Source organism: Mangifera indica, chromosome 12, assembly GCF_011075055.1.
Source record: "Mangifera indica cultivar Alphonso chromosome 12, CATAS_Mindica_2.1, whole genome shotgun sequence".
Lineage (NCBI taxonomy): Eukaryota > Viridiplantae > Streptophyta > Magnoliopsida > Sapindales > Anacardiaceae > Mangifera > Mangifera indica.
This window is the reverse complement of record NC_058148.1, coordinates 9,128,584-9,154,261: the sequence shown is the minus strand read 5'-3', so window position 1 is coordinate 9,154,261 and position 25,678 is coordinate 9,128,584. Positions and strand designations below refer to the sequence as shown.

At 32.2% G+C, this 25,678-nt stretch overlaps 3 protein-coding genes across 9 annotated transcripts; all 3 read left to right on the top strand.

The window, feature by feature from the left end:
* Positions 1 to 3,977: 3,977 nt before the first annotated feature.
* LOC123193505 (metal tolerance protein 11) lies at positions 3,978 to 7,674 on the top strand. 2 transcript variants are annotated; one of them, XM_044606532.1, is made up of 6 exons: positions 3,978 to 4,314; positions 5,274 to 5,383; positions 5,473 to 5,718; positions 6,421 to 6,501; positions 6,647 to 6,880; positions 7,050 to 7,674. In XM_044606532.1, exons 1-6 carry the CDS (start codon positions 4,149 to 4,151, stop codon positions 7,395 to 7,397), a joined length of 1,185 nt encoding a protein of 394 aa, XP_044462467.1. In that variant the 5' UTR covers positions 3,978 to 4,148; the 3' UTR covers positions 7,398 to 7,674. The 2 variants fall into 2 exon arrangements, with proteins under 2 accessions (XP_044462467.1, XP_044462468.1); XM_044606533.1 differs by lacking the exon at positions 3,978 to 4,314 and adding an exon at positions 4,478 to 4,672.
* A 4,475-nt stretch (positions 7,675 to 12,149) lies between these two features.
* LOC123193209 (sulfate transporter 4.1, chloroplastic-like) lies at positions 12,150 to 22,404 on the top strand. Of its 6 annotated transcripts, none has more exons than XM_044606040.1 (18): positions 12,377 to 12,514; positions 13,415 to 13,667; positions 14,225 to 14,273; positions 14,818 to 15,019; positions 15,667 to 15,835; positions 16,418 to 16,483; positions 16,573 to 16,680; positions 17,027 to 17,134; positions 17,548 to 17,613; positions 18,254 to 18,314; positions 18,451 to 18,578; positions 19,242 to 19,283; positions 19,830 to 19,946; positions 20,239 to 20,290; positions 20,990 to 21,128; positions 21,219 to 21,307; positions 21,644 to 21,720; positions 21,827 to 22,404. In XM_044606040.1, exons 2-18 carry the CDS (start codon positions 13,656 to 13,658, stop codon positions 22,139 to 22,141), a joined length of 1,800 nt encoding a protein of 599 aa, XP_044461975.1. In that variant the 5' UTR covers positions 12,377 to 12,514; positions 13,415 to 13,655; the 3' UTR covers positions 22,142 to 22,404. The 6 variants fall into 6 exon arrangements, with proteins under 6 accessions (XP_044461973.1, XP_044461972.1, XP_044461974.1 ...); XM_044606041.1 differs by having other exon boundaries at positions 12,381 to 12,514; positions 13,427 to 13,667; XM_044606038.1 differs by lacking the exon at positions 13,415 to 13,667 and having other exon boundaries at positions 12,150 to 12,514; positions 18,469 to 18,578.
* Positions 22,405 to 24,039: 1,635 nt separating this feature from the next.
* Positions 24,040 to 25,324, top strand: LOC123192699. The gene is made up of 3 exons (XM_044605344.1): positions 24,040 to 24,196; positions 24,380 to 24,485; positions 24,825 to 25,324. The coding sequence occupies exons 1-3, from the start codon at positions 24,164 to 24,166 to the stop codon at positions 24,980 to 24,982; spliced, it is 297 nt and encodes a 98-aa protein (XP_044461279.1). The 5' UTR covers positions 24,040 to 24,163; the 3' UTR covers positions 24,983 to 25,324.
* Positions 25,325 to 25,678: the final 354 nt, after the last annotated feature.

Sequence of the window (25,678 nt, the reverse complement as noted above, 5' to 3'; positions counted from 1 at the left end):
TCTCTCAAGTAAGCCAAGTTTAAATAATTTTGAGATGATCTTAAGTTCAATTTAAATCAAATAAAGTTTGACTTAAGGTTAACCCAAATATAACCCCATTTCAAATAAAGCTCGGCTTAAGCTTGGCCAAATGTAGCCCTATTTCAAATAAAGCTTGGCTTAAGCTTGACCCCAATGTAGTCCCATTTCACATAAAGCTTGGCCCAAATGTAGCCCTATTTCAAATAAAGCTTGGGGCCCAAATGTAGCCCCATTTCATACTTCAATTTCAAAACTTCATATTTATAATTATTATAGGATTCAATTTATTTGTAAATTTATGAATTTTTTAAACCTATATTTTATTTATAGGTCTCGTTATCCTTCCAAGCCTAAAACAAACACAACTATTAATCTTCTTGTAAATGTTTTTCATTAGCATAATTATCATTTTTTTTTTAATTTCTAAAATTTATATTTGGAAAAACTATTGCAATTTATATTATTTTTAATGAAACAAAAAGTGAGTAAAAATATATATTTTTTTAAATCTGCCAACTTTATAGAAACAAAATACCTTAAAAGAGTATAATGAACTTATTTATAATTTCTTTCTAAACTTTTTTGAAATAATATTCAAAATACTATGCCCTTTCTAAGGCGGAAAACGGGGAATAAAAGTAAAACAATAAAATTTTTTTTTATTTTGGGTATATAAATATATATATATTCATATATGTCATCATATGATTGGATGATTTTGAATTAAGAATAAAACAATATTCAATCATATAATGATATATATGAGTATGTATATATTTATGTATCTAAAATAGGTATACATAATATTACTCAAAGTAAAAATATAAGGCCTAAAATACTTTGAAACCGGTTTTTGTTTAATTATTTTACATACACAAAAAAATCCCCAATGACAAGTAGACAATATTTAATTTATATTTATTTATGAGCCCCTCAACCCACTTGTGGCTCTTGTGTAGTGGTTGATATCTTTGTTCCTGGCCATGGAGACCTGCGCTCCAATCCCAGAACGCCACGCGTGTTTTTCCTGTAATGATTCCTGCTCTGCTTTTTTGAAGTCCCATTCATGATTTAGCCCTTGTGAAAGGTCATTGAATGGTGCACAAAGACCACCTTCCGCAAAAGGAATACGGTTTGTCTCATTTTACCATCTTCTTTAGGGATGGGGCCCCAGCTTTATTCAGAGTTTTGTTTGCTCTTTGTGATTTTTACAACTTCATTATTTATCCTTTGCTGTATCCCCACTCAAAACATTTTTTAATAACGTCAAAAAAAAAAGTCCCAAAATCATACATCTTGTATATGAATTAAGTAATATTATATCTATATATTTTAAATATATAAATAAATATATATTTATATATATTATTATATAATTAAATATTATTTTATTTTTAATTTAAAATTATTTAATCATATAATAATATATATTAAATATATATTTATTTATATATTTAAAATATGATAACTAAATTAGATTAATTAAATAAATAATTGATAGATAATTAACACTAAATTCTATATCAAAGCTCACATTATCTTTAAATTAAAATAAATATTTGACAAAAATATAATTGGCTGTGAATTGTGATAGACGTAAATACGAAAGTTTGATATTTCTCCAAATTTAGTTTCGTGGTCCCTTCATTGCAACTTGCCAGAAAGTAAAAAGAACTTTGGATTTATTAAAATGACCGGTGGACCATAAATCCCATTAACCGCTACATCTCGGTCCGCCCCCGCCTATCTTATCATATCGTTCATTCTGAGGCCTCCATGTCAACTGTGACATGCGTATACTTATCTCTTTCCTTCAAACGCCAATCGTGATTCGTGCCCGCATCCACGACATGGAAATTATCTCATACACCCATGCCCACCTTACCTCCTTTTTCAAACGGATATTATTCCTTACCTCATCTGACATCAACGGTCAGCGATGCAAACATCACAGAAGCTTCATAAAATAATAATAATATAATCAAAAGAGATCGAATTTTTTAACATCTATATATATATATATACAAAAGTAATCTCCTCCCGTAAAATACCTTGTTAACATGACTTATGTGGAGATTTATATAGAAAGATTTTTTTTATTTTTTACCTATCTTCCAAAAAAAAAAAATTCTATGGTATAAAAAAATTGAAGTGAAAGAATTCTGCAACACTAGAAAATAATTGAATCAAAAATTTATGATTAAACAATAAAATTTGTGAGAAAAATTCAGAGAAATAAATCGTTTGTTATTCTAAAGGATTCATATAAATATAAAAGAGAGAGAAATAAAAATTGTCGAATTTATTTAGAGAATTCATATTTGTTATAAAAATTTTATAACAAAATTATTTAAATTCAAATCAATCTTGATTCAAACTCTTATATTATATGTTTTTTTTTGTTTAATAATTAAAAATTAAATAATATAAGGTAAATTCATATTTACGACTTTATATAAAATATAATTTTATTATGATTTCATATTGTTATTATTATTTAATATTGTTATTTCATATTATTGTATTGTTTAATATTATTGTAATGTAATTGAAGTATTAATAATTAAAATTAAAAATAAATTAATGAAAATTCAAGTATAAATTAAGAAATAGACAAAGAACGGGTTAGCTCCAACCCCAACCCCCTGTTCCCTCATAAAAGCTGCATCTTAGCCTTCAAAATTTTTTCCAACAACTTTCTTCCTTTCATCCAATATCCAGCAACTACAATTGATTATTGAATTACCATATAAAATCAAATATTAGGGTATTTGCAAATATCTAATCGTTATTGAATTAACATATAAATATAATCTGAAAAAAAATAATCGCTTGGCGCCAAGTGATTTCAACCCCTTCATATGTTTTTCCGGAACTTTCTTTTTCTTTCATCAAATATCTAACGACTAAAATTGGAAAATATCATATGTCATCCTATCATATAGCCATCCATTATCGTTCAATTATGTTTTATCGTTGTCGATGATCGGTGAAGGCTACCGGTGGTCATGGTTCACAAATGTCTCTTTCTTTAGTGCTTCAAATTTTTAGTTTCTCGGAATTTTTATAATGAAGTGTCGCTTTAATTAGTTTTCATAGTTTATCAATATTTTAATTATTTTCTATTGAAATAAGATATAAAGATTCCTTCTAAAATATCAGAATTACTAAAAACAAAGCTAAAAAAAGGAAAGAATTTATCAGTATAAAAAATGAGAGAAAATCCCTTTATATAGGTAACGTAAATAAGGATATTTTAAAAAAGGAAATTACTGTTATAGTATTTTTTATTAGAATTTGAGATAGATAATGTATATACACACATAGTTGAAAAAGAGATTAAAAAATTCAATATCCTTGAAAATAAGTATTACGCACAGTAGTACATGCTCCTCACTTGCAGTTAAGGTTGAATTCGAGCAAAACCCGTTCAAGTTTGAGCTCAAAACGAATCAACCTTATATAGGCTCGATTGAGTTCGAGCTTGAGTTACTCATCAAATTTTTCAATTAAAAATTTTGATACAAAACGACGTCGTTTTGATAACGAAATAATTAAAAATTTGAGCTCGAAAAGAACCAAACTGAATTTAAATTGGATTTTTACGAGCTCGAACTCGAATTCGAGCTTTGCTATACAAATTGAGTCAAATTCGACAAGCTTAATTCGGTTCGAATCTAACCCTATCTGCAGTACAAAATTGACAAAAATGCCAGATCATTCTCTCCTTGATTCCTACGCTAGGATTCCTCAAATACTTTCCCGTTTCATCTGAAATTGCGACCTACATCTGCCCACACAGATTCGATCGTCACCGTCCACTTGTCCCTCACCTCCACATGTATACCGACACCTTCGCACAGCTCATCACGTGCTCTCGTCTAAGCCAACCACTTTCCGCCATGTCAAATCAAAATCCCTCGGACTTTTTATTTAACTGAATTAATTTCGGTCACTCTCACTCTTTCTTGTGTCGTTCTAGAGCGATCCTCAAAATACTGTTACACCAACTGCAACTGATTAGATTTTAAAATCTCCAAACGTGGTCACATTCCCTCTGAGCTTTCATTTCTGTCAATTTTTTTTTTTTGGTTATTTTTCTTCGGGTCTTTTGCGGTCGCCGGAGAATGGTGGAACCGGTGGGACACGAACTCGACGAGGAGTTGTCGCTCTTGTCTGATCATTGCAATGTTGACCGCTCCTGGCGGTTGAACTTCGATGGCTTTAAGTTGTCGTCTGAACACGTGGAGAAGAAGCCACCTCGCCGCCTCCATGACTGCCTGGGAGTTTTAGGTAATAATTACTTAATATATATATATATATATATATATATATATATATATATATATATATTTGTAATATCTGTTGTTTACTAATTCAATAAGCTTGAAATGGATTTTTTTATAGTTTTTTACTTTCTCTGCTTATCTAAATTGCTTATCTTATAGTTTCTTTAGTTACTGGAGGATTTATTCGATTCTGAAATTAGATGTTACATCATATGTTGATGTTATTATTTATTTTTAATGTACAATTTGAGTGATAGGGATAAACGAAAAAAATTGACAAGAAAATTAAAATTTTAGCTTAGCTTTCAAGGGCTGATCAGAGAACAAATTAGTTAAAGCTTGGGCTGAAACTTGAGAAGAAGGTATATAATTTATGCCGTATCTGCTTTAAATATGAGGTTTCATGGCGAAATTAAATTATATTTGAATTTTTTGAATCTTAATCTGACACTTTAGTGGCTTATTTTTTGGCTTCTGATCTTGTTAAGAGGTAGAGTTTGTAATTTTGCCACTAATTTGTCTGTGAGCGGTAGGTTTATAACTTTATTGTTAAGTCCATAATGGTGGTTCAAGAAATTAGAGGTTTTAGGTGGTACTGATTTTAGCTTTTATTCTTGGTTTCTGGTGATTTATAACTTCAGTGTGGATTCTATTATGAAAGTGCGAGAAATTAGAAAATTTAATGTGGTCCCGTTTTTAGCTTTTATTTTTGGTGTACGAATTTATTGAAACCCATATGCTTATTATTTTGTTTCTTTTCAAAACTTTCCCATTCTTGCTTGTACTTTCTAATATTAACATGAATTACGCTGAAGTTGAAACATAACCAGTGAAAAAAGACAGAATCTTTGGTTTGATTGGAGCCTTTGCATAAACTATTATTTTTAGTTGTTGCATCTTAAGCCACGCATGGTTTGACAAATATGAATTACTCCTGTTTATTTTTTGTTATGATTGATTCAGGTCCAGAAGATAACGTGGCTGAGTACTATCAGCAGCAGGTAGAGATGCTTGAGGGATTTAACGAAATGGATGCATTAGCGGAACGTGGTTTCGTTCCTGGGATGTCAAAGGTTTGTAATGTCATTACACCCTCTTCTCTTTCTGAGAAATGGTTGTGTACCTTGATTGCCCTGTACTGAAATTGGCTATCATGTTGCAGGAAGAGCGAGAAAACTTGGCTAGAAGCGAGAATTTGGCTATTAGAATATCAAACATTGCTAACATGGTTCTTTTTTCTGCTAAAGTTTATGCATCTGTCAGAAGTGGTTCATTGGCCATCATTGCCTCCACGTTAGACTCTCTTCTTGACCTTCTGTCTGGCTTCATCTTATGGTTTACTGCATTCTCCATGCAAACACCAAATCCATATCAGTACCCTATTGGAAAGAAAAGGATGCAGCCATTGGTTAGTCTGTTTGGAATTATATAATGGTGATCTTATTCTGTGATTTAAATCATACATGACTACTGCAGTTAACCTGCAAGTTGATAACATATGAACTCTGTAATTTCTATTATCACTTGGTTGTTTTCCCTGTCCCATATCATGATTTTCTTTTTGTCTGGTGAAACCATCCTTCAGACTTAAAATACCTATTTGTATTAACAGTGGCAGCTAACCAATCTTCAAGTTCTTGCCTCAACATGGTTATGCTTTTTTTTTTTTTTTTTAAATTTTTAAGTCATATCTATGGACATGTTCTCTACCAAGAGGAAGTATTTGGAAAACAGTTCCTTAAAAATGCATGCCATAAGAGAAATAAAAGATGACCAATCTACGCTGGAAATGAAAAAATAGACAAGAAAATGACTCTGGAGTAGTCCTTAATCTGCATGTATTCTCATTTCATGAAGTTCAGAATGTGAAAAGTTATATTGTTTACATTTGAAAGAGTGAGAAAGGCATGTAGTTTTGGTCTTTAGCTGATTGTGACTCTGATTGTGGGTAATATTCCTGATGAATAAATGGTATTTCTCTCTGCTTCCTGTGTAAAGCATTACATATTTGGTCATTCGAGGAATTGAAAATGTATTTCGATACTTATATTATTATTAATGTTCAAATTTTGTTGCAAAATGAAATTCGTAAGTTATAAATGATGTGCAGGGAATTCTTGTGTTTGCCTCAGTCATGGCAACACTTGGACTGCAGATTATCTTGGAGTCAGTGCGCACTATGGTATCTCATGTAAGTGGTACTTCATTAAATTTTTAGTCTGGTGAAGTTCCATGCTTCATTGTTGAATGAGACCTTTATTTATGTTGAGAATAGGACCAGTCGGCTGTACTTGAAAGGCAACAATTTCTCACTTTTACGTTGACACATTTTTCAGGAGAATGATTTCAACCTTAGCAAAGAGCAAGAGCGATGGGTTGTGGGCATAATGCTCTCAGTCACCCTGGTCAAACTTCTTTTGGTTGTTTATTGTCGTGCTTTTACAAATGAAATTGTCAAAGCTTATGCCCAGGATCATTTTTTTGATGTTATCACCAACATCATTGGCCTCGTTGCTGTGCTCCTCGCTAAATACATCCACGGCTGGATAGATCCTGTTGGGGCTATCATTGTGAGTGGAATTTCTTTCACCTTTTCATCCTTTTTATTTGCTCATGGTGTGAAATTGTGCTTGCATACAGAGGAGGAACTGAGGCTCTCTTGTTAGTTATGCTAACTCTTTCACTGCTATTTTATTGTTCACTTGTCTTTTATGTATACTGACAATTAACATGCTGCAGTTGGCGTTGTACACAATTCGCACATGGTCTGTGACTGTGTTGGAAAATGTCAATTCCCTTGTTGGAAAATCGGCCGCTCCTGAATATCTACAAAAACTGACATACCTTTGTTGGAACCACCACAAGGCTATAAGACACATTGATACAGTGCGAGCTTATACCTTCGGGTCTCACTACTTTGTTGAGGTTGACATCGTTCTGCCATCAGACATGCCCTTGCAAGAGGCCCACGATATCGGGGAGTCCTTGCAGGAGAAGCTCGAACTACTGCCCGAGATTGAGCGTGCCTTTGTTCATCTTGATTACGAGTATTCGCACAAACCTGAGCACGCTTCCACCTACCCATAGTACCTCCTCGAAACTCTGCTGTAATATCTGGCAATCGTCTTGTTGAACCATGTGGAAGCATACTGTAAATGACAAAGATTATACTTCAGATCAGATATTTTATAAGTTAATGCCAAATATTCGGAATCCGAAATTGATTGGGAGCGGGTAGATAACAGAGACTAGTCATCTCACGTGTGTAGTTGAGAGGCTTGATAAGTTTGGGCCTTTCTGAGAATTAACCAATCAAGTCGGTATTTCCGTATGTGAATATAATTTTGATTCTGCTTGGATTCAACATTGTTGATTGTTTATTTCTTTCTCTTGTTGTTTCTCCTTTCCCTTAGAGCAAAGGTTTTATATTTCCTGCAATAAAGGAGCGTACAGAGGTATAACATGGACATGGACCAAGTGTTAGAGAAAATTTGGCTAAATGACTATGTCCCATCCAAGGTTTGATGAATAGATAAACTCCCAACATCTAAATTTAAAAAACCCAATTACCAAATCTGTTTTTTTTTTTTTTATAAAATTATCAAAAAGACCCAAAAAAAACTTGATTTACTTAATATTTTACCCTTAAAATTTTGCTAAATAATATTTGTATTCTAATTTATATTAATTTTAATTAAAAATAATAAAAATTTATTAGTACAAATATAAGTAAGGGTGTTAATATGTATAATTGTATAATTAGAGGTAAATTATAATTTGTGAAAAAGTTAAGGGTGTTAATGAAAATATTTAAAGGGTTTTTGAAATTCAAATAAAGTTTAGGGCGTCTTTAAAATTTTATTATGACATATAGTAGTTTTGAAAATGATAATTACACCATAAAAAATTACATAAAAAACAATAACTTAAGGGTGTAAATGACATATTACAAACTATTTGAGTTATAACATATTTTTAAAATAGATGAAGGTGAATATGATAATTTATGAAATAAGATAGGAATAAATCTGTTTGTTCCTAGTAAGTTTTTAAAATTTATTTTACACCCCCAATATTGTTAACAATTTAGTCCAACAAAATGTTACTATAAATTTTAAACCTCAAAGACAAAATGATTGTTAATTACACCCATTTTATAGTATTTAGACAAAATGACATGAATATCTTTCAACTGTTAAAACTAATTATTTACTTGAGCTGATAAGTAAAAAATTAGTTTTCATAAATTTAAAGGTAAGAATATGTCATTTCATCAAAGATTAGATGGAAAATAGTCATTTGACCAACAAAAAATATAGGATAAGGGGTGAGTGGTTTTGAGGAAAAGGGCAATAGCTATGAAGACATGGCAAGAAATGAGTGAGGATCAATGGAGGAGAAAAATAGGGAAACATGGAAGACTTGCAGGAGTTTTTATGCAACGGGCAAGTATAAAAGAAGAGTTGTGGGAGGAAGGAGGCAACGAGGAAAAGAGAATAGGCATAGGAGAGTTTTGGACTCTTTGAAACTAGTAGAATTATGTTTGTTATATAGTATTAAAATCAGTCTTAATCGCCCGATCGGACCATAACTCGTAACAAAAAATAGAAATAGCTTATTAAAAAATTATTTTAAAAATTAGATCGGATTAAACTACAATTTGAATGTTTAAATTACCTCAATTCATAATTGAACCAAATAAAAATATGGGTAAAACATTAAAAAAAAAAAAAAACAATTTTGGGATTAATACAGTACCTTATTTGGTCAATTATTCATGTTACTTATCATTAAAATGATGATGGGGGGTGCAAGTGATAAAGAAAGAGATAAGACGAAGGGACTTTACTGACATATTTCGCCCTTCACCGAAGAGACTTATTCTCACGCGTGGTTTAGTGCAATTTTACACTTTTTTCCTGTAAAACTGTAAAAATTTAAATATTTATTATTATGTAAAAAATTTTTATTAAAATTAAAGGTAAAAATATTATTTAATTATAAATATTAAAAAAATTAAAATTTTATCACATTTTTCTTATTTAATTTTAAAATCTAATAATTGCTCTTATTTAAAGTTTAAAAAATAACTATTCCTCCTCTAAAGTTTTTTTCTCTTTGTTTCTAGTAACCATCTCCTTTATGGTTATTGACCAATGTTCCTGAACCTCTTCTTCTCCTATTGATAGTCGCCTTCCCACCATCTTTGTTGCCCTTCTCCTATCGTCTTCCTCCCTTTTTCCTTATGTCATCTTTGTGACGAAGATGACAAGTCTTTGTCTGAGATGATTACCATCCATTTTCGTCCTAGACAAAACAACAAGGGAGAGAGACAAGAGAGAAATTGTGAGAGAGAAAGAATACACCCTAAGACGATAAGTTCGTTAGAAAGTGGTGACAAAAAAATCGAACTCTTAGGAAAAAATACAACTTTTCAAAATGATTAGTAAAAAAAATATTAGATTTTTAAACTTAGAAAGAAAAATGTAATAAAATTTTATTTTTTAAATATTTTTAATTAAATAATATTTTTATCCTTAATCTCAGTTTCTTTATTTTTGTTCAGTCTATTGTGCTCATAAAATCATTGCCTAAAAATATAAAGAATAAAGTTATACATATAATTAAATTTTAGTAACTTATTTATATAAATTGATATGATAATATATAATTAAGTGATGTAATTATTTAATTTTTTATTTTAAAATTATTTAATTATATATTGTTACATTTTATTATATTAATAAATTAGTAAAATTTATTTGTATTGCTTAAAACGATAATAAAAGGTGTTTGGTTTACTATAATAAAATATTATTATGATATTTTTGTTAGTTTATTAGATAATAAAAATTCAATAATTTTATATTACTAATAGTGATGAGATGTAATAAATAATATAAAAGATAATTTAAATATCATTTCAAATTTAAGAATTAAAATATTATTAAAATAATTTTAATTTAATGTAATTTTATCTTAATTCATTTTTAAGATAAAAATGTTTTTATTTTTAATTAATATAATATGATAACAGAAAATATTTTATAATAATTATTATTGAAATATTTTAATAAAATAATATTTTTTGTTATATATCATCTGTTATTATAATTATTTATATTTAAAAATTTTATTATTGTGATAATTTTTTATTTTTTCAAATTAAACAGAAAATTTAAATGGTAAAAATAAGATGCCTATTTTATTTTGTAAGAGTAAAAGTAGAAACGGTAACTTGATAATTGATATAATGATTTGGAGAAGTGAGTGAAGGTGGCTCTTGGGACGGCCCATGAGACAATGAAGGCGTTGTGGTGTACGTCTTTAATTATTACCCTTGAAACTCCCCAATTTGCGAGTCCGATTCATTATCGTGTATCTTTTCTTTTTATTGGCTCAATTCATTATTTCGGTTTCCTCCATTGCGCAAAGAGCCCCACTAAGAAATTTCTAAAAAGTACGTGCAAACATAGGCCAAGTGACTTTCCCACTCAAGGTTTAATGTAAATCTACCTTTTATCAGTTAATTATCAAAATTTTAAATATTTTTTTATTTATTAAATTTTATTATTATTATTAAAAATAAAATTATTATTTATTAAAATTTTAAAAAATTATCACATTCACCTTTAAGTTTAAAAATTAAATAAATTTTTCTCTACCCAAAATTAAAAAAATCAATATTTTTTCCTAAGATTTTTTTAACATGCTATCGATGACTAGAGATAGTGATGTTCTCCCTCCCTCTTAACTTCTCTCTCAATTGTGTTCTATTTTCGACTATTATCGATTATCCTCTCTCTCATTGATTAGCGTATGACGAAACTAAGATATCTTTATTATTTTACAAAGAAATCTCAATCTCTTTATCGTACATCAGTCAATAAATAAGAGGATGACCTATGATGAGAGAGAGAATGACCGACGGTCAATGAGGGTCAATCAGAGTTAGAGAGAAGAGGAAAAGACTCTAAGAGAAAATTTTGATTTTTCAAACATTACGTAAGGAGAGATAGAGAAATTGTTAGTTTTTAAATTTAAGAAAAAATATGATGAATTTATGATTTTTTTAAATATTTTTATTAAATAATAATAGTAAAATTTAATAAATAAATAAATATTTAAATTTTGATAACTAATGAATAGAAAATTGACATTAGGTAAGAAATAATCATTTGGCCATGCAACATATTTTGGCTTTTTTCCATTTGAATCAACACACTGTTTCTTCTACTTTTATTTTCATTTTTCCACGTAAGAATGATGTGGTGGTGAGGATAGTGGCATTAAAATAAAGGCCAAAAGACATGTTCTCACTCAGTTTATTACAAACCTATATCCATTGATGGGAGATCAAGTCATCAACTCAAAGGAAAGAAAGTAAGGGTAAAACATGGAAATAAAAAAGGTCAACAGAAGAGCAAAAGCAAACTGATGGTTAAGTGGAAGAAATGAACGAAAAGGAGAAATGTTATTAATGATATTAAAAACTCATAGCAAGAAGTTGATAGTGTGGAAAATATTGAAAATGATAATGAGTTATCTTTCCCTTCTCCAACGTCTTTGTCTTTAATGAATATAAGTTGTCTTTTCTTTTTAATGGCAATACTGCATAACGTTAAAAAAAAGACATACTAAATAAGAAGAGATATTGCTTGAAGATCGTCAAAAAAAATATATTTGAAAAATTAAAAACCTTAAAGAGAAAATATTATTTTTAAAAACTTAGAACGAGAGAAAATGATTAATTTTTAAAATTTAGAAAAAAAATATAAAATTTTAAAATTAATTATATATCATTTTGAAAATTTTTCACACTCTTTTATTTTTATATATCTTAACGTATATTCTTAATTGCGCCACCAGTGCGCATGGAGTCAGCCTACGCATCTCCCAGCTGTCAGAAACTACCATCCTCCAAATCCTCCTCTGCCACCACCTCCACCACCTACATGCCGTACGCTCGGCCCGTTAAGATTATTCCGCTCCAGCATCCGACAGATAGGGCGTCGTCTAATAGTGCGTCTTTGTTTGGCGCTGCTTTTACGAAATGGATAACGCGTTTCAAGCTCATGACGTGGATTCAGTGGATCGAGATGTTGTTTCCGTGCTCTCGTTGGATTAGGACCTACAAGTGGCGAGAGTACTTCCAGATCGATCTCATGGCCGGTATCACCGTAGGTGTCATGCTCGTGCCGCAGGTAATAATTCTACCTACTCTACTAGAATCAACTACTATATGAAGTATTCAAGTGTTGATAGGCTTAATTTCCTTGATACGTCTGTTTGTGTTTTTGCCTTGTTTAAAACTGAGATTTTTTTTCTTGTTTGGCTTCCGAGAGAACGCGGAGAAGAAAACGAAACTGCAAATAAATTAATGGAAAAGAATTTGTAAGCAGAATGTGATTAAGATGTTCGATATTTTTGTGAATTTTTTGTTATGATTTTTGTCGGAAGAGTCTTCGTAAAGCTTTTCTTCTGTTTGGTTCTGAAAAGACGATAATAAATTAGAAAATCCAACCTGATTTTGATTTTCAGTATTTGCCTTTAGTTGCTGTTATGTCTTTATAAGCGTCTTAGGTGATTTTTATTTCTGTTTGATTGCCTTGAAAACGATGGAAAGGAAAATGAAATTGGTCAGAAAAGCAAAGTTGAAGATAAAACAAAATGTTATAATTTTTTGATATTTCTGTTTGTATTTACGGTGGAGATCACCTTTCTTGTTGGTCCCCGGCAAAAGAGCGAGACTCGAAAAAAATTTGCCACGATTTTTTTACTTTTTTTTTTTGCATGAACATGATTCAAATCCTCAACACCACCACCATCCTCGCAGAGGAAGTCGAGGATTTGCCTTAACAAGATTCAAATCTCAATTGGTTGTGTGTTGGAGTTGGGTCGAACGATTTCATTGCTTTCTGTTGGTCAACAACATGCTGATATTTTGCTGGAAAATTGATTGTTCAACTTGACATTTCCTTTTCTAGGGCCACTAAGTGAAGAAATATATAGCTGCAACCATTAGGTTTTGTCTTTGCCATTTTCATTTCCATCTTCATCATCTTCTTCTTCTTAATTTCCAACTCATTAGTTTAAATATGAAGCTTTGATCCCAGAGAAGGAAGAGGTGCCTGCTACTCCTCTCTGATGGATATTATGAAGAAGTGCATGTTGCTCCTCTTGTGGTGACCCGTTTGTTCTTTTGAAATCTGTTATGGCCCAAAGACAAGAAGGGAGTCAATGACTTGACTGTTCATCCTTCTTAGAAGCTCGCATTGAGTGTTGGGAGAGACAAGTGCTTAGCTTTGGTTAATTTGGTGAGGAGGGAGGAGTTTTTATTATAAGATGGGAAAAGAGGTGAGCTTGATTAAGTTTGATTTGATTGGTGATAAGTTTTTCTTATGGTTACAAAAGGAGTAGAAGAAATTAAAAAAGGGAAAATAATAAAGAAAAAATAAAAATAATGAAATAATAGTAACAATAAAATAATGGAAGTATAATTAAGATTTAATTTGACAGTTAAAGTTGACCCAAAAAAATAGATGGAAAGTGAGAAAGTGTCTTTTCTAAAGTTCAAGGATACGTAAGTGTCATCCAAGTAAAACAAGTGGAAACTAGTTGTTCTGCTCATATTAGGATATTAATTTGTGCAACTAAATGCACGCGAAGTGTTATACATTCCTAACAACCTTTTGGATACGCATGCATGCTTGTTATTATAACATGGCTTATTACCATGTTTGTTGGAATGCCTTGGATTTCTTAATGTCTTATGGCTAGCTTTGGGTACATTAATTTCCTATATAAGGCTGTTGTGAGTGAATGTTATTTTATCTACCCAGCTTGATTAGTATTTGACCATGTAGGTTTTGTAACTTTTGTGGTCTGACTTTTTGGTATTTTCAAATGATCAGGCAATGTCATATGCAAGATTAGCTGGGCTTGAACCGATTTATGGACTATGTAAGTGGGCCTTTAAAAATGTTACTCTTTGGGGTTGCATTTATATGGAAAGTTATTGTTGAATGATTTGCAAATTTTGATGTAAATTCAGACATTTTGGAGGTAAACGTTATGACTAGTGATCCTTTGGTTGGTTGACTTGGATTTTACTTTACTTCAATTAAAACAGGGACAAAGGTTTATAAATTTGCCTCATCAAAGTCTATAAGCAGTGCCAATTCTGTTCAAACCTCCAGTGCAAATTTGCACCTTCTTCCTATATATATATATATATTTTAAAATTTAGAAGATCATGATACAATTTCCTGAAGTGGACCTGTTTTCATACTGACTAATATTTTGGTATTGCTGTCAGCAACTGATTACTTATCAAATCTACCAATGGTGGCTCTTTGCCTTTTGCATTGACATGTTACAGGCATATTACCGTCTAATAATATCTTAGGTAGTTGTACTTTTTATATTGCATTAATTTTTTGCTTTTCACCTCTATATTTCTCTTCCTTTTTAATTCTGGATTTGTCACTTTGGTCTTGCAAGGTAGACTCTGGCTTTGTGCCAATATTTGTGTATGCCATATTTGGGTCATCTCGCCAGCTAGCAATTGGTCCAGTTGCTTTGGTTTCTCTCTTAGTCTCTAATGTCTTAGCCGGAATTGCTGATTTATCCTCTGAGTTATACACAGAACTTGCAATATTATTGGCTCTCATGGTTGGAATATGTGAATGCATAATGGGACTGTTGAGGTAATCTCCCTAGTCTCTCCTTCATGTAATTAGTCACAACATGTATAAAGCCATCTCTTTCTCTCTTGATGTTGGTGGTTGTGTGTCTTGTTGCGTAACTTGTGTATGCTTGTATCCTTTCTAGGCACATTAAGTGGGTCTGCATTGGCTGAATTTACAAACCAGTGTTTTTCTGTAACTGAAAAACTAGTGTGAAAGCCTCACCTTTTGCTGTGAAATATGGTCTGATAGTCATCTTATGAAACATGCCATCTTTCCAAATATTAGTACAGTCCTAATTTTATTTAAGAGTACATTCTAGCTGTGCTAGGGAAGCCGTTTCTTAAATTACTTAGGAATAGTTATGAATTGGCATAATAGTGCCTATCACTTCAGAGCCAACAATATGCTGTCTACTTTGTCCTCTTTCTTTGAAAAGTAAGATAGTGGACTGAAGAGAGAAGGGTTTGTTGGATTTGATTTGGGGAATTCCTAGGACGTCAACGACAGCCTTTCACCTTTTTCTTTCTTTCTATCACAATCACACACACACACACACACACACACACACACATATATATTATGTAAGTTTTAAGTTTCCTCTGATTTTGTTGATGCCTTAATTTCTTTTAAATAGATAATTATGTGTATAATCTTTTTCTTTCCAGGCTTGGATGGCTTATTCGTTTCATTAGCCATGCTGTGATCTCTGGCTTTACAACTGCTTCAGCCATTGTGATTGCTTTATCTCAAGTAAAGTATTTCTTGGGTTACAGTATTGTACGCAGCAGTAAGATTGTGCCACTAATTAAGAGCATAATTGCTGGAGCAGATAAGGTATCCTTTGTGTGTGCTTTATACATATAGTTTTTCTGCTTTTGTGTGTGTGGTTCTTTTCAGAAATTGTGATTAAAATTGCCTCTATGTTGATGTATATTCACTGTTACATGGGGGCTTGTTATTTTATGAGCTAGATATGTAGTGAAGTGCTGAATTCAGACTTCAAACAGTATTTTCTATTTCATGTGTTCTATTTTTGTTTTTTGGACATGGGAAAATGGAAGAACAGGGTTTTCGTCCTTTCCATCTGCATTGTGTGTTATTGTATTTGTTACTTGTGGCTTTATTGACAATGATGTGCTTCAGTACTACATCCACTTCGATGGTTCACAAGAATCTATCTTGATGACTCCTGATAAGTTTAATTTTGCACATTGGGTGATATCAGTTGTTATTTTTCATGAAGCAACCCTTTTGTATTTGTGGGTTTTGTCTACCTATTTAATCTGCATGAGTCCTGTTATTCATTCTTGGTTTTCTGTTACCGTACATGTGTTCATCTACTTGTTTTCTTTCTCTTGACTAATGTCAAAACTCATTCACTCTTTCTTAACCACAGGTGATGTTTTTCTTTTGTAGTTTTCATGGCCCCCTTTTGTAATGGGATCTATCATTCTTTCTATACTTTTGATCATGAAGCACTTGGTACGAACCCTTTTCCTTTTGTTATTTTAACTTATATATGGGTAGAAAATTAGATAGTTTTCTTTGACTAAACAACGGTTTCATGTTAGGGACACACAAGGAAGTACTTGAGGTTTCTGCGAGCAGCAGGTCCTCTCACAGCAGTCGTCTTGGGGACAACTTTTGTGAAAATATATCATCCATCTTCCATTTCTTTGGTAGAGTCACATAAATTAAGTCCACTTAAACGTTTGGATGCATTATTTTCTAAAATTATTGTTTTTTTTTTTTTTACTCTATAATAACTTTTGGTACTTAGTAATCATCTGCCTGTAATAAATTTAAAAATCCTATCTAGTTTATCATTTTGTTAAAGCTGAGCAAATATTTCCATGTAATTTAATCTTGGTTGTAACTGATGTCACAGACATAGAGTTGAAACATTATCAATGTTGGATAAATGTTTTCTTTAAGCTGATGTTTCTATGAAATTTTTTAATGAATGATAGAATTTTCTAAGTCTCTCTTAACCAGCACTGATGAGTCTGTTACATATTGTTTTAGGTAGGAGACATACCACAAGGCCTTCCAAAGTTCTCTCTTCCTAAAGAATTTGGTTATATAACGTCATTAATTCCAACTGCACTTCTCATAACTGGGGTAGCTATATTGGTAAGAAATTACAGCGAAATTTCTGCTTATAACATATTACTTTATAGATCTGAGCCTGTGTTAGGTATCCAGCCACATTTTCATCTAAAACAGCAAATGAAACCACAAATGAAGAAAACATATATCATTTTATTCATAAAAAGGTATTTATATGGATAAACTAAACAATTCGAAGAGTCAAAACCTCGCATTTCCAATCATTCGAGACATTGGAGACTTCCCAATCAGCCCTAAGGCTGCCCACAATCCTAAGGTTGCCCAAAATACCTAATTCTCCTTTTTCTCCTTCTCTTCTTCATAATCCTAACTACCTCTTTATATCATAAAATCTAATGTATAAAAATAGGACATGTTTCCTCGTATCCTAATATTCTGCAAATAATAATCCAGTCACATTACTGTTTGAACTTCAGGAATCTGTAGGGATTGCAAAAGCATTGGCTGCAAAGAATGGGTATGAATTGGACTCAAATCAAGAGGTATATTTTAATAAAGAAAGGGAAGTTCCATTGCTCCATGATTGTCATGGTATAGCCGCCCCATGAGCACCATTTATTTAGTGCTCATATTATGGTGGCATCTGTTTTCTTGATCACCTTCCAATGTGAACTGTGTTTCATGTGATAACTTCATCTGGGGGATTATGCAGTGGATTTAGTGGAAAAAAATGATCCCTGGGTTTATTCTTCTCTTCATTATTTTCACATTAAATTTTCATGCTTTCAATTTTTACTCATAGTTGTACTCTTCCACTGTTATATTTTATATTGAAGAGTCTCAGCTATGAGAAATTTCTGTTGATTTAAATAATGCAGGCTTGTGAAATTGATTCTCATGAATTTTAAGGTCATCTGGGAAAATGATCTGCAACATTTTCTTTTTCTCATTTCAATCCTTACGAGTGCACTATCTAAAAAAAAGATATGAACTTCAGTTTAGACTGTAATGTGTATATATTTATTTTATAATTTAGGATAAGCAAATGCTATCATATCAGTTCAATGAGAAAAGAAAGGGTTTATGATTTTTCACACAAAATTCTCAATATCAATAGAGCATGTCTACCGTATTTGAAGGAAAGAAATTCCTAACAATCTTCTTTTGATTTTCTTCCAACAGTTGTTTGGCCTAGGTGTAGCTAATATGATGGGCTCATTCTTTTCAGTATATCCCACAACAGGCGAGACTTTACTGAGTTATTGAACATAATAATATATGTTATTTTAGATTCCTCTCAGATCATTTTAATTTCACATATAATTTGTTTTCAAGATATGCTACTGAATGACAAGTTCTCTTTTGAACATGTCTAATAGGCTCCTTTTCTAGGTCAGCTGTGAATCATGAAAGTGGAGCAAAAACTGGCCTATCAGGAATTATAACAGGAATCATAATGGGCTGTGCTCTTTTATTCCTGACTCCATTGTTTGAATACATACCCCAGGTTGGTTTAAATGGTGCTTTTGTTTCCGAATTGGAGTAATATATAAGGGTCTGTTTGTGATACAAATCTTGAGAGAACTTTACCTCAAAAACTAGCTGTTGAGATTGAAGAATCTAATTTATACTTTTTAATGTGAAATTTAAGTCCTATACCTTGCATCTGGGATCATAACATGTCATCGTGCTCCATAGCTTGAATGGCCATTTGGGTTTATTGTACACTAGCTCTTTGCTAGTCCCGGACAAACACTATAATGCCAACATCACCACCCGCATTGCATGTTGTAACTGGGAGACATGATAGTGACTTTGATACCAAATAATACACACCTTAGGATAATTAGAGAGCCAAAGCTATATAAACACCCCACACTAGAAACTCATATTTTTCAATATGAAATTCAAGTGTTATACCTTACACTTGGGATTGTAATAGTTTACTAGCATGTTTGTCTTCTATTTTGTTCGTTCTTCCTATAATTTCCTGGCTAAAGAACCTTAATTTGTCAGTTTATGAAGGCCAAGGAAATTAAAAATTTTAGAAGCTTTGATGAAATTTTGTAGCTATATTTTTCTTCCTTTTTTGGTTCTCTGTATTTGCTGTTTTAGTATCGTTGCAGTTTTGAAATTCTAATTATAAACTTATGACTTCATTTCCTTTCAGTGTGTTTTGGCTGCAATAGTAATCTCAGCTGTAATGAGTCTGGTAAGTATGTTAAATCTTCATGGAAAAAGTTAGTACTATTCTAGGTCCACATCTTATGCTTTTCATAGTTAGACTATACAGTTTGGCATTTTAGGATATAAATTAGATCAATCTGTGCTAGAACAATTTGATATGATCAATCAGTCGTGGCTTTGGTGTCCTTCCCCTGCTGTTATTTATGTTATTGAGTTTGTAGTCTGGAATCGATTCTCTTGAATATTGACAATTTATAAAGAAAGATTGCGAGTTTTATTGATTACCGGAAACTTTTGTCTTGTTCATTATTCCCAAAAGTATGTGTGGTCCTGTGATCCTCTGATATTAAACCTTTATTACTTCTGTGCTCATCAACTTAGATGTTATAAGTTGCATTATGGACTAACATGTGAAGTTTCAATAGTCTAATGGTGGTTACACACCAAGTAATAGGACTGATACTGGACTATGGTATGTGTGGTGAAAGATAATTTTTGTACTCAAAGATGACTTTATTAAAACAAAAGAATTTTTTTTTTAGTATGGTGCTTCATGTACTTGTTATTTCAGGTGGATTATGAAGAGGCTATTTTTTTATGGGGTGTAGATAAGAGAGATTTTCTCCTATGGACGATTACTAGCTTTACAACTTTGTTCCTTGGTATTGAGATTGGTGTCCTTGTTGGGGTAAGCATTCAAATGGTGACAATTTTTCATTACTCTTCATTGTCAATGTTGTCTCATACGTGCTTAATTATTGCTCACAATAATACTAGAGAAATTATTTTGAAGTTTTTTGATGAAAATTCTGCAATTTGAGTCCAGGACTTTAGTTTGTTAAAGTGTAATCATCATAGTCATTACAGCTTAGAAAGGCAAGCACTTAATGCTAATAAAAAGATGCATGGGCTGATTGCATGAATATCACCAAATGTTGGAAAAGAGATTATTTAACTTAATATTGCTATTTGAATCGCAGGTAGGCGCTTCACTTGCCTTTGTCATCCATGAATCGGCAAATCCTCATATTGGTATGGGAAGAAATTTTTCCTTGTTTATACATATAATGTGCACCATGGCTAGGGCTGGATTCGAGCCGAGCCAAGCTCAGCTCGCAGCCAGCTCAGGCTTGGCTTGGTTCATATATGGGCGGCTCGAGTTTGGCTCGTTTTCGATTCGGCTCGGCTCAGTTCGGCTCGTTTTTCATTATCAAAACGACATCGTTTTTAATATATATTAATCAAAACGACGTTGTTTTGTATAAAAATTTTAAAAAAAAAATCTATCGAGTCAGCTCGAGCCGAGCCGAGTCCGGCTTGTTTCGGGCTCAATCGAGCCGAGCTCGTGCCTGCTCGGCTCGAGTCCAGCCCTAACCATGGCTTAATTGCAAATTTGCCCACCAGGGCAATTTATTAATCTTATTGCCATTTCTTTTTTAAACTGATCTTTCTATCTCTCTCTCTCTTTAAGGTATCTGATACCCTAGTCGGTTTGTTCTCATTATTATTATCTTTTTCAATATTTTTCATCAAAATTTTGATGATGACAATGTCTTCATTTTCAGAACTTTAATTTTAAAAGATAATGAGTGCATTTCAAATCTTGATTATAAAAATTTTGAACCCCTATTTTAACTTTGTAAAAAACTGTTAACAAGATAATGGGGAATAACTCATTCATTAGCTTATGCCTTAATTTGCACTTACTTTACTAGTTGGTGTATGCCGTAGCTATACTGGGACGTCTTCCAGGCACCACTGTGTATAGAAACATTCAGCAATACCCAGAAGCGTATACTTACCATGGAATTGTGATTGTTCGTGTTGATGCACCTATCTATTTTGCAAATATAAGCTACATAAAAGACAGGTGAAGATCAATTTATGCTTTCTGATTTTATAAGTTGAATTGTTTCTTCAATTTAGCAATAAAATTTAAGTTGCTCCAAATTTTGAGCAGGCTAAGAGAATATGAACTTGAAGTTGATAAGTCTTCAAGACGTGGAGTAGAAGTTGAAAGAATCTACTTTTTGATCTTAGAGATGGCACGTAAGAGTTACTTAACCTATTTATGCGTTTTGGTCATAAAAAAGTATATGCTTTTGTCTAAAATTGTACTTTACCACAAACGCTGGTACACAGTGGCGGCGTTATTTGAAAGTATGATAGATATAACTATATATATTTGTAATTTACTTTTTTAAGAAAATATATTTCGCTTTTGCTGACATGAGATTTTCACCTGCCAAAGTTCTTATGGTTAGCTAAATTCTATTTTACATGAGTTGCATTCATGAACTACCTTTTCTTCTGTGTATTTTAGCTAATTAAGATTCTCATGACAGTCTACTTTCTTACATCCAAATGTTGTTGAGTCTGTTGCAGCTGTTACTTACATAGATTCTGGTGCTGTTCAAGCTTTGAAAGATTTGCATCAAGAATACAAAGCTCGGGACATTCAGGTTGAGTATCCTTCTAGACGAGGAATGACCTTGTGTTGGTAAAGAGCTATTAATTTCTGGGAAGATAATTATTATATTAAAGCTAATCATTGGTATCATATAACAGATGGCCATATCCAATCCGAATCGAGAGGTTCTAATGATATTGTCAAAATCTGGTCTTGTGGATCTTATTGGTAAGGAATGGTACTTTGTGAGAGTCCATGATGCAGTCCAAGTTTGCCTACGGCACGTGCAGAGCTTAAAAGAAACTCTGAAGATGGCTGATCCATTGCCTGATGATAAACCGAGTTTCTTCCAGAGATTATTGAAACGTACAGGCCAGGATTTATCGATTTCTGAACTGGAGTCGGGTAGTACAGGCCCTTCTGATTCCAAGAACACAGACCCTCAACAGGAGCCATTGTTACCTCGCAAATAGAGGAATTGTTTCTCAGTGTCCTTCGGATGGCAGGCAATCCGTGGGTCTTCGTATCTAGAAATATTATAATTTAATTGTTTATTGTAAGTAGAATCCATTGTTGTAAAATTCAATGCCATTAGAACCTCTTTTTTTTTTTTTTTTTGGCTTTAGGAGCCAAGGTTTGTATTGTTTTTGCAATTATATGAAGTCTAGGGAGATTGATAATAGCACCTACTCTGTCATTTTGATGGGAAATTAATAAAAATGATCATATTTTTAGACGATTATTTGTATGAGATTGAGTTGATTTGGGCAAAATAGTTGAATTGTCACAAGATTTTGATTGTAACTTAATAATGTGTAATAGGGTGATTAATGTAATTTTACCATGCATATAAGCCTGTTGATGTAAGTATTTATCCCTACCAAGGGGCAGGAGTACTATCTTGGCACGGGAAGGGATTTTGAACCCAAACTTTTATTTTTAGAAGTCTATCTCTTTATCATCCAAGTCACCACTTGGGGTGTACAATGACTCATAAATCCTTAAATTTATATTCTAAACCCTATTTACATAAGTCTAAATCCTAAACCATATATATAAATAAGATATAATATATACAATTTCATAAATATAATTGAATTATATATTATACCGATTCAGTTATGGTCTAACAATATAAATATAAAATATTATTTTAATTAAAAATAAGTATGATAAATGTCATATAATAAATATAAATAAATCATAGTTATTAGTTTTGTACTTATTTATGTTGATGATATTTTTATTATTATTGACAGAACTGGACGTGATAATCTAAACCCATATTCATGATTTAGGCACTTTAAACTACTTCATCAGTATAAAGGTGTAGATGAGATCCAACTATCCTTTTAGAAAAAAAAAATGCAATTGCAGATGCAAAGCAAATTGAGTTTTAGAGAAAGGGTGTTAGATAGGAGACTTGGTGTTAAACATGTACCTAATGCAAAACAAATTACAGATGCTCTAAGCCCTTGTCAAAAAACAATTTTATGAAGTTCAAGCATGAACTCGCAGTGGAAAACCCATTTTAGTTTGGGGGAGAAAGTTAGAGATAAACAATATCTAACAGAGATGAAGTTAGAGATAATGATAACTCCTACTCATCATCCGTTATGCATATTGTTTACATTACCCTTTTGTATATAACTTTTCAGCTCCTCTCCAATGAATAAATAAGTAAGATTTTCCTGTTCATGTCTATTTGTCTCTGATTTCATAAGATTATAAATTTAAACTCAATTAATGGAATGATCTCCGTAGCCGGTTGGCTTGGTCTAGAAAGAGAGAGCACTGTGAAGCCATCTTACAAGTAAGAGAAAGCTAAGATTCTGGAAAAGGTAGTGAAATCTCTTAGTGACCGTCGTGTGTAAAGATAATGACAGTGAGCTGATTGCCTGAATATAACAAGTTCAAGAGATGCATTGGTTCTAATTAATCCCAAGAAAGTAAAAGAAGCTTGGAATAACAGAGTTTCCGCCAAAAACTGGTGAACACATCAAGGTATGGGCAATTTTTGTATTCTTCTAAGCACAGAAAAAATATCATAGAATATGAATGAATAAAATATGATAAATGAATGCAAACAAGGTCTTCATTTGCTTCATATTGAAGAATAGTTCGATGACTTTGATGAAACGAAATTGATGGAGGCAAAGCTAAGGAAGATCAAAAGCTACTGCAGGAGAAGGCCAACAAAATTGGTGAAATATATTTTGTCTGTATGGGGAACAATTGGACCCGCTTATCACGTGGAGCGGTGGATTGAAGCACAAAGAAATGGTCGTGTATAATCTTCTCTAATCTCTTCTCAACCAATTATCAATTATCTCCCACGTGGTACTCTTGGACCCATCACTCCATCACATTCTAAATGTGTGTTTTGCTCCTCTACTATCATCACGTTGCACCAATTCTTTCATTTTCTCTCTTCATTATTTATATTTCCTTTTCTCTATTCCATTCTACCTACCATAAGAGCTTGCGAGAAGATCATGGGGGATTCTTCTGCTTCTTATATACACATGGTAGCTGTTTTGTTCTTTGTTTCTGGGTTAATTTGGATGATCCTTTCATATGTTTTTGATCCGTTTTCTTGTTTTGGGTTTGGTCATCCTCGTTTCATATTTGATTTGTGATGTGGGTTGTGGTTTAATGGTATTATTGATGATGATGATGATCATGATTTTGACAGCTTTTTTCTTCCATAGGTGCACCACCTGATAGAGAAGTGTTTGATATTCCACATGACTAAAGAAGAATGCATGGAAGCCCTTTCTAAACATGCGAATATCAAACCAGTCATCACCTCCACTGGTTAGTTAGTTTCCCTATAATTAATCTTGTGTTTTCATTAACTAAATATTGGATTAAAATTAAGTTAATTAGATCTTCTTCACTTCAGGGTACCTTTACTTCTCTACATTTATTCTTCATGAATGATCACATATGACTTTCGAATCTTTTTCATAAATTAAAGTTATCACAATCCAAGCTCAATATTGATCAAGGTTGCATTGGAATCTTGAGGGTGGCATGTTTTTTGAAGATGACTCTTAATAAATAGAAATTATTATGTTTAATTACTTCCTCTTACATCCCCTTCCTCTCTTTTTGAGATTCATACGTGAAACATCTATATACATAACCATGCAGTGTGGAATGAGCTGGAGAAAGAAAACAAGGAGTTCTTTGAAGCCTATGCTCAATCTCAAAGCAAAGAAGATAGAATGTCCGAGGAAGAGATAAGTCAAATGATCCAGAAAATGATCACTGATTCCTCCAAAGCCCCTGATGAAGACGAAGACGACTAAAAAAATGCCAACTTCTCTCTCTGCCTGTATTATGATTGCTATAACATACAAGATTTTGCCCTTTTACGCATCCAGCCAAAACCAAGAAAAATTAAACAGCTTAGCTTAATAAGTTTTAATTTAGTCAGTGGTTCCTCTTCTCACATGAGCACAATACGGAAGATGGCATGGAGCATCAATCTAACCAGTCAAACGGTAACCCTGCAAACATTTGTTTCAGAATTAATGGAGGAGAGGCTCTTGAAATCCACACACCTAGAATCTTCTTGCTATTTTATATATTGTCGTATGTCTTGTTTATTTGCGTATATATAAGATTTGGCATGGCTTTGTCTTTGAGAATGGCATGTGATGGTTTCAGATTTGTCTGCTATTTCACATCATGAACTTTTATTTAGAAATTGAAGGTGATGTTAATGGTTTTGTATCACCAATCAATGGTCCAAATGCTTGGACAGTTATCAACTGACTTCATGCATGTCACTAAAGAATGCTCACCGTATGGTGTTAAATGGGTTGGACTGACTTAAAGCATGCGAAAATGGCCCAGCCCTGAGGGGTTCAACCTACTACTGTAACGGGCTGTCCGTGGGTTGGCCCAACTCCACTTGTTATTGATTTCACAATTCTTAAAAATAAATAATTAATTAATAATTATAATATAAAAATTTATTTTTTATTAAAATTAATGGGCTA